The 11,414-nt window shown below is 49.8% G+C and overlaps 1 protein-coding gene across 4 annotated transcripts in view; it reads right to left on the bottom strand.

The window, feature by feature from the left end:
• USP31 (ubiquitin specific peptidase 31) overlaps positions 1-11,406 on the bottom strand; it is a 77,477-nt gene extending 66,071 nt beyond the window's left edge. For all 4 annotated transcript variants that reach the window (XR_002124809.1, XR_002124808.1, XM_019649865.1 and 1 more), the window contains exon 1: positions 11,110-11,406. Coding sequence is in view for 2 of the 4 variants with exons in the window: in XM_019649865.1 (XP_019505410.1) it covers positions 11,110-11,337 (228 nt within the window). In the remaining 2 variants the exon portion in view is untranslated. The remainder of the gene's footprint in view (positions 1-11,109) is intronic.
• Positions 11,407-11,414: the final 8 nt, after the last annotated feature.

The following is an 11,414-nucleotide window of genomic DNA, read 5'->3' as shown; positions in this document are numbered from 1 at the left end:
GGGGGAAGTGAAGTGACCCACACATCCTGCGAGGGGAACAGGGTGGGAAGAAATGGCGCGCTGTCACCGTACACTGCACACTGAAGTATGCAGTTTCCCGTAGGTACACCATGCTTCACTTCCAAGTTTTACAAAGAATTAGTTTACTTTGAAAAGGAAAAACGCTAAAGTTGCTTAACGTAGCCAGACTCTGAGGCCCTACCTCAGTTTGTTTACTCTTATTTAGAGTTGATTCTATTTATCTGGTTACTTAACTAGAAGCAGATTAGAAACTGCAAAATACAGGAATGAGGATGTAGGAGGTATAGGCAGGCCAAGGATAAAGCAAGAGAAACACCAAGGAAGGACCATGAAGGCAGATGGTGGGGAGGGAGAGGGAGGACGATAAAAGTGGAAAGAAGAACCCAGCGAGAGAGCGACGCAGAACCAGACATGAAGTCCTACATGGTCCGCTGGCCCCAGGACGAAGAGCACCTCAGACGCTCAGGGGGCTTTCCATCTCAAGGAAAGAGTAAAGTGTGTCTTTAAAAAGTTAGAATTTTAAAGACTTGATGGTCAAAGAAATACTTACCTGGGAACTAACTTATATTCCCCCGAAAGGTCAGATGTTACTCAAAAAGATGGTACAAGTATAACACGGTGGCACAGAATACATCGAACTGAGACGTCCCCAGGAGTCCCTCCGGCACTGTAACACTGCAGAGTTAAATAGCACCCCTTCAAAACCAGTCTACGACGCAAGGGGTCAGACCTAGAACACACGCGTATCACAGGTGAACTACAGAACTACCGAGTGGCAAGGCCAGACCCGTGGAAATTCTCAGGTGGAATGCAGTTTCCGTCGGTGAACCACGTGGCCTTTGCAGGGTCCTCCCGTCCTTCCTACTGGGTCCCTCCCTTTCCTAAGTTCCAGGCTTGCTCTGAAAGGCTGGGTGGGCCGGCTGATTGGCTTTTCCTGCTAAAATGTTCCCATCACTCAGGTGTGAAGAAACCAATGGCTGTTAGACAGCCCAACCTGTGAGGCTGATATTACAGGGCAATGGAAAGGGGGAAAGGAAACATGCTCAGTGATCACCCCAGAACTCAGCTGCACCAGGATCCTAAGTGCAAAATTCACAGGGTCACAGATTTTCAAAAGGAAGGGGGGGAACCCTGGCTGCCCTCACCTCCCTCCCAGCACCACCCTCTGATGCCACAGCCTGAAGCCTGAGGGGGTGGGAAGCAGAAGCAACAGCCTGACCAGCACCTGACGTCCCAGTGGGGTCTGCACGGGTGACGAGCAACACGTCTCCAACCAGAGCAGCCCTTCTTCCTGCTGCCCGAAGATAAAATGCTGCCAGGGCTCCTCTGCTCCTCTGCCTGCAGCACGCGGGGACTCCTCTTTCCTTCCTTTCTGTCACTGTTAAAATCCTGAAATCATTAAGCAGTAACTATTTCCTATGAGCTGCTTTTAGAGGAGTTTGTCTTTTCCTTAGCGAGCCTAGTTTATAACTTCCATGGAGTAAAGGCTCGAAAATGAGGGAGATTTGCCCAGTTGTCACTGCCCTGTTAAAAGGGACTCCTGCACTAGAACATTCCAAGTTCATGCATCTTCATAGTTATTGGAAGCACCCTGGTCAGGAAAGAAGGTCTGCGAGTCTTCTCCAGCTACAGAGCGATGCACCTCACAGAAAGGCTGAACTGCCTTCCTGAAAGTTCAAAACTGCCTTTCTTTGACCCCATCACTGCTCAAAGTAAAGTAGCACAGAGGTCAGTTCCCTGCTCATTCGTTCACTCGTGAACGTGGGCAGAGGGCAGGACTCGTTCCTGTGAGAGATAAAGAGAACCACGGAATTAAAGGTCTACAGAAATGCCTGTGCTTCTTCATCTGCAACACCAATAATATGTGTGTCTACCTTACAACGTCATAAGGAGTAAATAAAATGATGCCCTATGCAGGGCGTACGGTACTCGTGTCAGCTACAGGTAAAAAGCAAGACGGAGAAAGTTACACATAGTGTGCTACCACTTATCTAAATAAGAGGGAAATGCTCATACGCACACGCTCACACATTTTTGCTTATATTAAAACAGTAAAGAATAAATCGTAACATTTAGGGAGAAAGGGAACAGGATGTAGGGATCAGAGACAGAAACTAGACTTCTTTGAACAGCTCTGTGTTGTTGGTTCCAGGACACAGATTTCATTTTTTTATACAACTATTCAACAGAATTAAATTTTAAAAAGCAACCCCTCAAAATCAAAAGCAAAAAGAAACAAGTGAATTTAACTGTATGTCCATTGATGACAAGCAACACTGAGAGCTATTCCAAGTGACTTTAAAACATAGTAATTTGACTATACAGTCCTAATAGGACAGTAGTAGCCTATGGGGAAAAGAAAGAAAAAAAAACAACCTAATAATAATGTTAAATCTTTTCAAATACTCCTAGTGTTGCTGGTAGTACTGAGATTATTATTTTGAGACTTAGGCGTGCATTGTGGAGACTGCAAATGAGAACTCAGGCTGGTGTTAAGACTAGGATTTCAGGCGGGAGAAAGGAAAAGCAGACGCACGACCAATGAGGTCAAATAAAAACCCTAAATCCTGAACTGGAATTCTCAATATGAATTCATGACGTGTTGTATTTTTAACGAAAATTACACCTCTCCTGGCTCTGCCCACTTAGAAGACATAGAAACCACGTGGACCCTAGTGCCAGACTGTGGCTTCTCAGTACCCTTTGTCACCGAGAGGAACCAGGGCTCCTTAAAGAAAGGACTGACTCCAGATCTGGGGCAGCAGACGGTAAGACGAGCCTGGCACACCTGAACTTCCCTGCTTCTGGTCTGGCTGGCATCACAGACTCCTAGCATCATGTCAGTCTCAGGAGCCAACTTGTGCCTCTGGCGAAAAATGGGACAGTGTGAGCCTCGATAAGGTTAGTAACTATAACTGACTGAGACACATCAAATATCTAAACCCGTGAGTTCATATGGTTACAACAAAAACACTCACGAACAACATTTAGAAATCATGTAGTTATCTTGAAAAACGGAAAAAAGGGAGGAAGAAAATATCAAGCATTTATCTTATCTTTCCTCTCCAAATTTACTTTGGGGTAACCAAATAATTGACAGGGCAAAAGTCTCTATAGAAGTATCCCAGCTAATAAATGGACAAGGAATGTTAGAATTTTAACATCACCGTTGCTGACCCCTAATGAACTGTGAATAACCATCACTGCTAACACTACAAGAGACAGGAGCAGAGGTGACAGGCTTCCTGAGGCCGGCTTATAGCAACGGTCCACAAACCAGTTTTACCAACAAGAGAAGGGGGGTAAAGGGCCGGCCGAGTGGCGCGATGGTTGAGAGCTGGCTTGGGACGCCAGAGGGCCCGGGTTTGGATCCCGCATGTGGGGGCCATTGACGCTGCCCTCCACAGCTAAGATGCTGGGCGGCGGCTCAACCTGGAGCTGGGCTGCCGTGGGTCGCCGGCGACGGCATAGGCTGCAGCCCCTGTGGCAGTGGGCTGCCATGGACTACCGTGTGTAGCCAGCAGCCAGCGTGAGCGGCCAGCGGCCAGCAGCCAGAGTGAGCGGCCGTCCAGAGGCCGGCGACTGATCTGCCTCGCTCGGGAGGAGCACAATGATGGTGCCAACTTGGGCCAGTGAAGCAACGTCCTCCACAACTAGACTGAAGAACAAAACGACAGCAACTCGTCTGTTCCCCTTCCCCCAATTCCCCAGCACTGTTCCCAACACCTCAAATTCCCCAATAAAAATCTTAAAAAAAAAAAAAGAAGGGGGGTAAAAAAATCCTCAACCTTCAACCTCATAAGCCTCTAGATCAAACTACCAGTTTACAGGAAACACCAGGACAGAAGAACATTCTGATTGAAACTACTGGAACCCAACAAGCAACGTCAGACTGCAGGGAGCACCCCAGCAATGCTCCCCAAAGTATGTCCCACACACAGGTGCCCATCTGTGAACTTGTCACCAGTCCACGAGGAGGGAAGTACAGAAACTGAGAAAGCATTTGGAAACATTCAGAGCAAACGAACAGTCATTTTATGTCTAATGACTCTAAAAAATTTTTAAATGGGGCCGTTTTACGTATGGCTTTATTATTTCATTTTTCTGGGAAAGCATAAATGCCAAACTAAGAAATTGATGCCGCATTTTGTATGTTAAAAAAAAAAAAAGTAAAGGCAATTTTTAAGAGAAATAATGTAATTACATGTAAACTTTAAGAAAATTAATCTGGCAACAATAAAGCAACCAATTGGAAGAAAGAGAGTTTAGAAATGGAGACGGGGACCCAGGGGGCCCAGACGCAGAATGAGCACCTTCATTATCACCACCCACCACTGAGTACCTACTACGTGCGAGTTTCTATACTAAACCCTTTCGTACTTCTATCTTCTCATTTAATCCTCATAAAACCCATGCAGGGTTGGAATCTGCCCCAGCTACTCGGGGCACTGAATCCCAACATCTTAATTTTAAACATGGAATAACAACGCCCCTTTCCCAGGGCTGCTGTGAAGACCAAATGAAGAACCTGAATGTGCTTGCTAAATGATCCGACTCCACGCAAACAAACAGTATTTTCATGGCTATGATTATTATTGTTTCTCACACCTCTCCTGAGAACCAGACGGCTCTGCCTTGCTCTTAAAGATGAGAAGACCAGGAGTTAACATTAAGGAGTTGACTGAGCTGGTGATGAGCTTACAAAGGATCCTGACAGCAGAAGCAACAAAGGCATTTCCTGACCAGTCCCCTGAAATCTTCTAAAGCGTGAACTGTTTGTTTGTGGACACACTGTTTCCTGCCATCCAGGCTCAACGACTGGGGGTAGAAGCACCAGATGTTGGGTGACTGGCAAGTCCGGGCATAAACAATGATTTCCAAATAGAGAAAGACCCACAATCAAATGAAAGACACCCCGATGTGCTCCACTGCAAAAATGTTGTTTGTTAAACATAAAAGGTCATTTGAGGAACAGCCAGTAACAACAAGAATAGTTTGGAAGGAAAGAACTACAGAGGACAGGGCCTGAAATTACTGGGTTTTGAATGATTTCTTTTCCACTGTTATATAGAAAAGGTTCTTTTGTGGAAACCATGAGCTCATTGTTTTCCAGAGTCTTTACTATAGGAAACAGCTGTGGGGAGCTACACAAACAGGGAACACTGCCCTACTTAGGAGCCTCTCGTTATGACAAGTGCACAGCTGGGGAGGAAAAAGCCATTAAACCACACGCCAATAACAAAGCAAAAGTGGCAGAGTCAAACTAAAAACCTGAAGCCACGCAAAGGAAGATGGAAACCTGCTAAGTCAGGACGCGCATCTGTATCATCCCATGCCTGTATCCTGAGAGGGATTTCCGTGTCGAGGCCAGATCAGCTCCTTTCTACACAAGTCACCAAAAACTGAACCGGTCCACTGTGCACAGTGCCTGATACGTGACACACGTTCAACAAACGGAACCTGAAAACGTTTTCCTAGGGCTCTTGTGACCCGTGTGAAACTGGGCTTACTCACCCACCTCCAGACCGGTGACATCGCTCTTGTCCTTAACTATCCAAGCCTTACTGATCGCCAAACCCCAGTCTAAGTCATGTCCCATGGCTTTCAACACCATCTAGACAGAGGCTGATGGCTCCCAAGTCTTCATCTCCAGCCAGTCTCTGTCTTCTGAGCTCCAGACTCCATCACCCAGCTGCCTGCCAGACATCTGAGTGTCCTGTTTAACACACCTGAGGATAAACTCTTGCTCCCCTAAACTGCTGCTCACAGGTAAGCACCAGTCACCATTCAGCTGCTCAAGAAAAACACCTGTGAGTTATTCTGGACACCCCCCGCTGTCTCAGTGCCCCCTCCACCGGGATCAATCCGTTAGCAAGTCCTGTGGAGCCGACCTCCAGATGGAGCTCAAACCCACCCGCACATCCCTCACCTCCCAGGGGCCTGCTACCTGGTTCCCTGCTCCCTTCCATCCAGCACTCTGAATAAGCACTCCACGTTTTGACGAGCTCCTGCAGAACTCTGCTCAAAACCCGCAGCCCCCCCCCCGCCCCCACTGCTCTTAGAATGAAATCGGAGGTCCTGTCTGACCCGGCCTCTGCCCACCCGCCCGGCCCTTCCCAGCCTCATCTACCCTCCTCTCCTAGGTCTCTGAGCTGCCAACAAGCCTGGTAGGCTTTCAAATGTACCCGGAGAGGGACAGGGAGCAAGTTACTGGATGGAGCATATGCAGGTCGAGCTGCCTAGAGTACGAGCCCCTCCGTGAGACAGACGTGTACACGTCGATACACGCATCTGAATGGCCGGAAAGGATTGCTTTGAAGACTTCCAAAGTGCCCAGGTCAGAGGAGCAGTGGCACATGGGAAGCCAACTGTGCTTGACCTTGTTCTCACTGCAGTTCAGCACCGCGATCTTAGAGGGAAAAATGCCACACGTCTCAGCACGTCCTCCCGGCCTGTTTACGTTTTATGTTGAGACCTGTCAGCTCAGTGGTTGTACTAATGAGGCAACCGCAGACAGGACTCGGTGTGAGCATCAGCAACGCAGGGCGACAGGACGCAAGTCAGAACAGGGGGGCTCTGCTCCCTCAGTCTCTCGTCAACAGGTGCACCTCGGCCCGTCACCCACATCTTCCAAGTCCAAATGCGATGATTCCCTCACCTTTCTCCTTCAGACATCTGGAAATTCTCTACGACAAAGAGGACAGCGGCTGACAGACAAGGCAGCTGACCAGGAAGAGACGTACTTTCTCTCACAAATCGAAATGTTACCTACACGATTTCATTTTTTTTTTCTACTTTTCAAATGAATTCAACGGACACACTGTATTCAGAGTGCTTCTCAGGGACCACAGCGAAATATCAATGTACGAAACAGCTTCATCCAAAGCAGGAAAACTCTCACAGGTCTGCAGCATGAGTCCATGAAAAAGTAGGTGTGACACTGAGCCAGCGTGAGCCCCGGCTGCCAGCTTATCTGCCACTCCTCATTCACACGTGTTTATTCCCTCTGGAGCCTGAGAGCTCTCACTAACAGACAACCACCACACGGGAGAGAAAACTCTACTCGTCAGTCACTTTTTGTTCAACTGCAAACTTGGAAGGGGGCCCCGCTGCTCTTTCATCAGGAGATCACGCTGTTCTAGTTGTTCTTTGGGAGCACGGTTTGAAAACTGCTGCTATAAAACTTATCTGCTACTTGAAAGGTAACCATTCGTCATTCTCTTACTACAAAAGGGCACAGAGTACTAGGAACCAGAGAGCATCTTTAAGAATCTCTTAAAGCACCCATGCCAGCACCCTATTAAAGGGGTCACAACCGAAGTATGTCTCCAGACATCACCAAACATCCCCAAGAGTGAGGGGGTGGGAGCAGGCAAAGGTGCCCTGCCTGAGATCTGGTGCTCTAAGAACAGGAGAGAAACAGCTGTGTAAAAAGGGAAAGGGTCTAGGTGGCAGCTAGAGGGCTTTCTTAAGGCATACCCAGGTCGGGCCAGTCAGCCCAGTTCACTCCGGGAAAGGATATATAATATCCTAATATTCTCCTAGCTCAGCAAAACCAAAAGTCAGTCTACCTGGCCAGCTCCTGAAGCTCCAAACAATGCGACAAGAAAACAAGAAAGAATTCTAACTGGAAAACTTACGAAGAAAATCCTTAGTAACTTAAGGAAGTTTGAAGACGATAGAAGCACATTCAAAGACATACTAAGTTTTTTTCGAGACCTCAAGACAAACCCTCTCAAGGTGGCAAATTGGTTTTGTCTCCTCTGTCAACTCCAATCAACCGGCAGTGCTGCCTTGGGACCCAAACTGAGCAGGGCTCTTAGGGGGTGTGGTGACAGCGTGCCTCGTATCAGCCTTCAGGGTGTTCACCTTTCTTTATGCTCAGAATCATCCCTACTGAACTTGGCTGAAATAAAACATGTGGGAAAAAGGGAAAGTAATCTTCTACCGTGCCAGGAGGCTGACCAAATTGGGGAAGAAAAAAAAAAGAAATCTGATCCTTTCACTCTCCTGCTTAAATACTGGCTCTGGACTCTCAGCTTCCAGCGAATAAAGTCCCAACCAGCACAGCCTACAAATCCCTTCGGAACCCGTTTGCAACACGTCTCCCCAACTTTCTGCACCCCCGTGACCAGCCACCAGCATCACCTATGAGCTTGTTAGAGACGCAGCATCTCAGGCCCCACCCAACTCTGCCAGGTCTGAATCTGCTTTGTAAGAAGCAGCCCGGGTGAGTTATGTCCACATTCAAGTCTGAGAAAGTGTCTTGGGGAACTTACCAGGTTCTACCAGACGCGGTTCTTCACAGGCAGGTACAGCGTCTTCCCCCAAATGGAAGTGCCTGGCACGTGGTAGGTGGGCCCGTTGGTGGGCTGCCTAAGAGGTAAGCCCCTCCTTTCCTCACCTCTTCTATCAAGGCAGGAAAACCCAGATGTCCACCTTCCAGCCACCACGGCAGCCAGGACTGACACCAACATGGTCAGAGCCCACGAGCTGCCAGCAGAAGCCTGCGCGGGGGCTCCTGGAAGAACTTTCACCTCCCTAACGACCTCCTGCCTGGACTGGGTAGAATGCCACGAGGTGGCAAACAAGAAGGATGAAAAGCCAATAACAGCTAAGGACAACAGAATGGAAACACAGAAACAGTCCAGGTCCTTGTGGGGCCTGTCAAGCCACTGCACCACCCAGAACCATGTATGCCCAGACTCCCAGTGTGAGCGACTTCAAGGTCTCTGCCTGCTTCAGGCACGTCGTGAGAGCTTCCTCCTTCTTGCGCTGAATCCATTCCTAACTGGTTGAGTAAACCTTCAATCAATGGGAAGCGAATGAATGAATGCAGAGGGAACTCTGCTACAGGTTCAGAAGATGACATTTTTGGAAAAAACGGGGCCTCTAAGAATCTGCTCAACGTTGCCAAAGCATGCCTATAAATCAGTGTCTGCATTTCTAGAATTATTGACCCATTTCTGTTCCCAGCTTTTTAACAGATAAAAGGACACAACCTCTTAAAAAGCAGTAGCAATGTTCACAGACCAAAATGCTGTAGAAATTGATTTTCACATTGGCAAAAGAGGAGAAAACAAAACTTCAAGGACACTGGGCTCTGACCTTGAAAAGTTTGTAATTGCTGTGGCTACTTACAGGCAACTAGAAGCAGAAAGAAAAAACAGAACGGCTTACAGTAGCTGCTTGGCCGCCATGGTCCCCTACTTTCTTATTTTGAGATCTCTGGCATGGATCTGTCTTTCCCAGCCCCTACCCCAGTCAAGAATTTCCATGCAAATTTCCAAGATCAAACAGCAACCTTTTTTTTTTTTTCTTTTTGAGAAAAACAGGGTAGAACTCCATGGATAAATATAATAAAACGTAAGTAAAATGTATTAAAAGGAGAGGGCGGCACCCAGGCAGCGTTGTTCCTCAGCAAGAAAGCAGGCCTGCAACCCAGTGCTGACTCCTCCGAAAGATTACCATTTATATTTTAATCAAATCACTTCCTTTGACTTAAATAAATGTGTTTTTGAAAGACACTTCACAGCACGGATGGAAAGCCAGTACCAACTGCCATAAATAGAAGACAAATGTAAAAACAAGCCCAATGAAAATAGAACCTTATTAAATTCTAGCTACTGTTGCCTACTAAAGTCTCTAAACTTGAAGCTTATTCTGTTTGTGGGGGGTGGTAGGGGGGAAGTGGCAGAGTGAACAAGGGGTGTTCAAGTCAGGCTGCCACCAAGCTGACCTTCTCTTGAGCAAGGTCAGGACAGCAAGAGAACGAGCAGGAATTAACTTCTGTGTCATTTCATTCTATTTAATTCTACCCACTTTCCACCTAAAGGTAACCCTCGCACTCGCACCCCCAACCCCCTTTTGCTCAGAATGAGCGCCGTTGCCTGAGCGCAGCCTGATGGTCCTGCACCTCCTGACCTCAGCCCTCAGCCCCCCACTCCATGGGCCCCAGGGCCGAATCCAGCCCACCGCCTGTCTTTGTACGTGGCGGGCCAGCTCAGACCGGTCTGCAGAAATAAGTATTTGTCATCGCTTTGATGGCAGGGAACGCAAACTCTGAACTCCAATTAAGCGAAACGTTATCCCCTCCAAAAAGACGCCCGTTCCTCCCACTGGCACACCTGTATTACAAGATATTGTAGTCAACTACTACGTTTTTCTTTTAGCCACTAAAAAATGTGTGGAGCTTTGTCTTCTCTTGTTATATAAGCACCTACATAATAGCCTCGATTTTGGATCTTGAGCAGCAAAGCCTAAAATATTTACTGTGTGGCCCTTTCCAGTCTGTCCGCCCTCCGCAGCCCTGCGGTTCAAGTGCATCCCCTTCCTCACCCCTGCGAGGCCTGGCCCCTGCCCTCCTCAAGGCCAGCTGTCTGTGGCGACTCGAGTTCCCGCGTCACCTCCTCCAAGGGGTCCCCCTGACCGCCCCCTCCCCACTTGAAGCCGCCTGCCAGCTCAGCAGCGGCATCCCCAGGTTCTACCTTCTTGGGACCGCGACTGCGACCTGTTAACTTGCTGAACCCTTTCCTAATGAGACGGACCAGGGCAGGAAGGCGGACCCAGGGCGCTGTGCGCCCCCGAGGCACGGCCCACACCGCGCCAACCTGCACGTCAACGCGGGCCACACAGGGGTGCCACCAAGGCGTCCCACCTCAACACAGCAGCTCGGCGGCAGCCCTTGTTACAACCACCCTGGGGCCGAAACCAGAGAAAACTGGACTGCTGCACGGAGCGGTTGTGTCACTTGCCCGAGGTCACACTCCCAGGAGCGGCCAAAACCAGGATTCGGGCCCCCCACCCCCCACGAACCCATCAAGTTCCACGAAGGCAGACGGTCTTGCCCACTGTCCGTCCCATCACAGCGCCTGGCACGCGCCCGGTAAAGCCTTAAATACACGGTGAATGAATCAATCGATCGATCGATCCATCACTGGATCGATCTGCCTTGCCATCGGCAGTGCGCGCGTCCCAGCCTCGGGGCCCCCAGCGCCCGAGCGGCACGGAGGGGCCGGGGCGCGGGCAGCGGGCGCCCAGACAGGGGTGCAGGGTCCCCGCCGGGGCGGGGGTCGCCGCGGGGCCCACCTTGAAGTCGCGGCTGTGCTGCGGGGTGTACTCCAGCGTCCAGAGCGCGCGCACCAGGTGAGCCAGCTGCTCGGTGACCTCGCCGGCGCCGCGGCCGGCGGGCGGCTCGGGCTCGGGCTCGGGCTCGGGGTCGGGGTCGGGGTCGGGCCGGCCGGCGCGGTACTGGCCGAGCGCCAGGTACTCGGCGAAGAGCTCGGTGTTGCTGAGGCACTGCAGCGTGGCGTTCATGAAGCACGTGTTGCCGTGGTTCCGGAGCCCCGCCACCCCGGGCACCGGGTCGCCGGCGCAGGCCGGCGGCGCGGGCG

The sequence above is a fragment of the Hipposideros armiger genome, unplaced genomic scaffold (genome assembly GCF_001890085.2).
Source record: "Hipposideros armiger isolate ML-2016 unplaced genomic scaffold, ASM189008v1 scaffold_135, whole genome shotgun sequence".
Lineage (NCBI taxonomy): Eukaryota > Metazoa > Chordata > Mammalia > Chiroptera > Hipposideridae > Hipposideros > Hipposideros armiger.
Note: the sequence above shows the minus strand (reverse complement) of the source record. Positions and strands in the feature narration are given on the sequence as shown.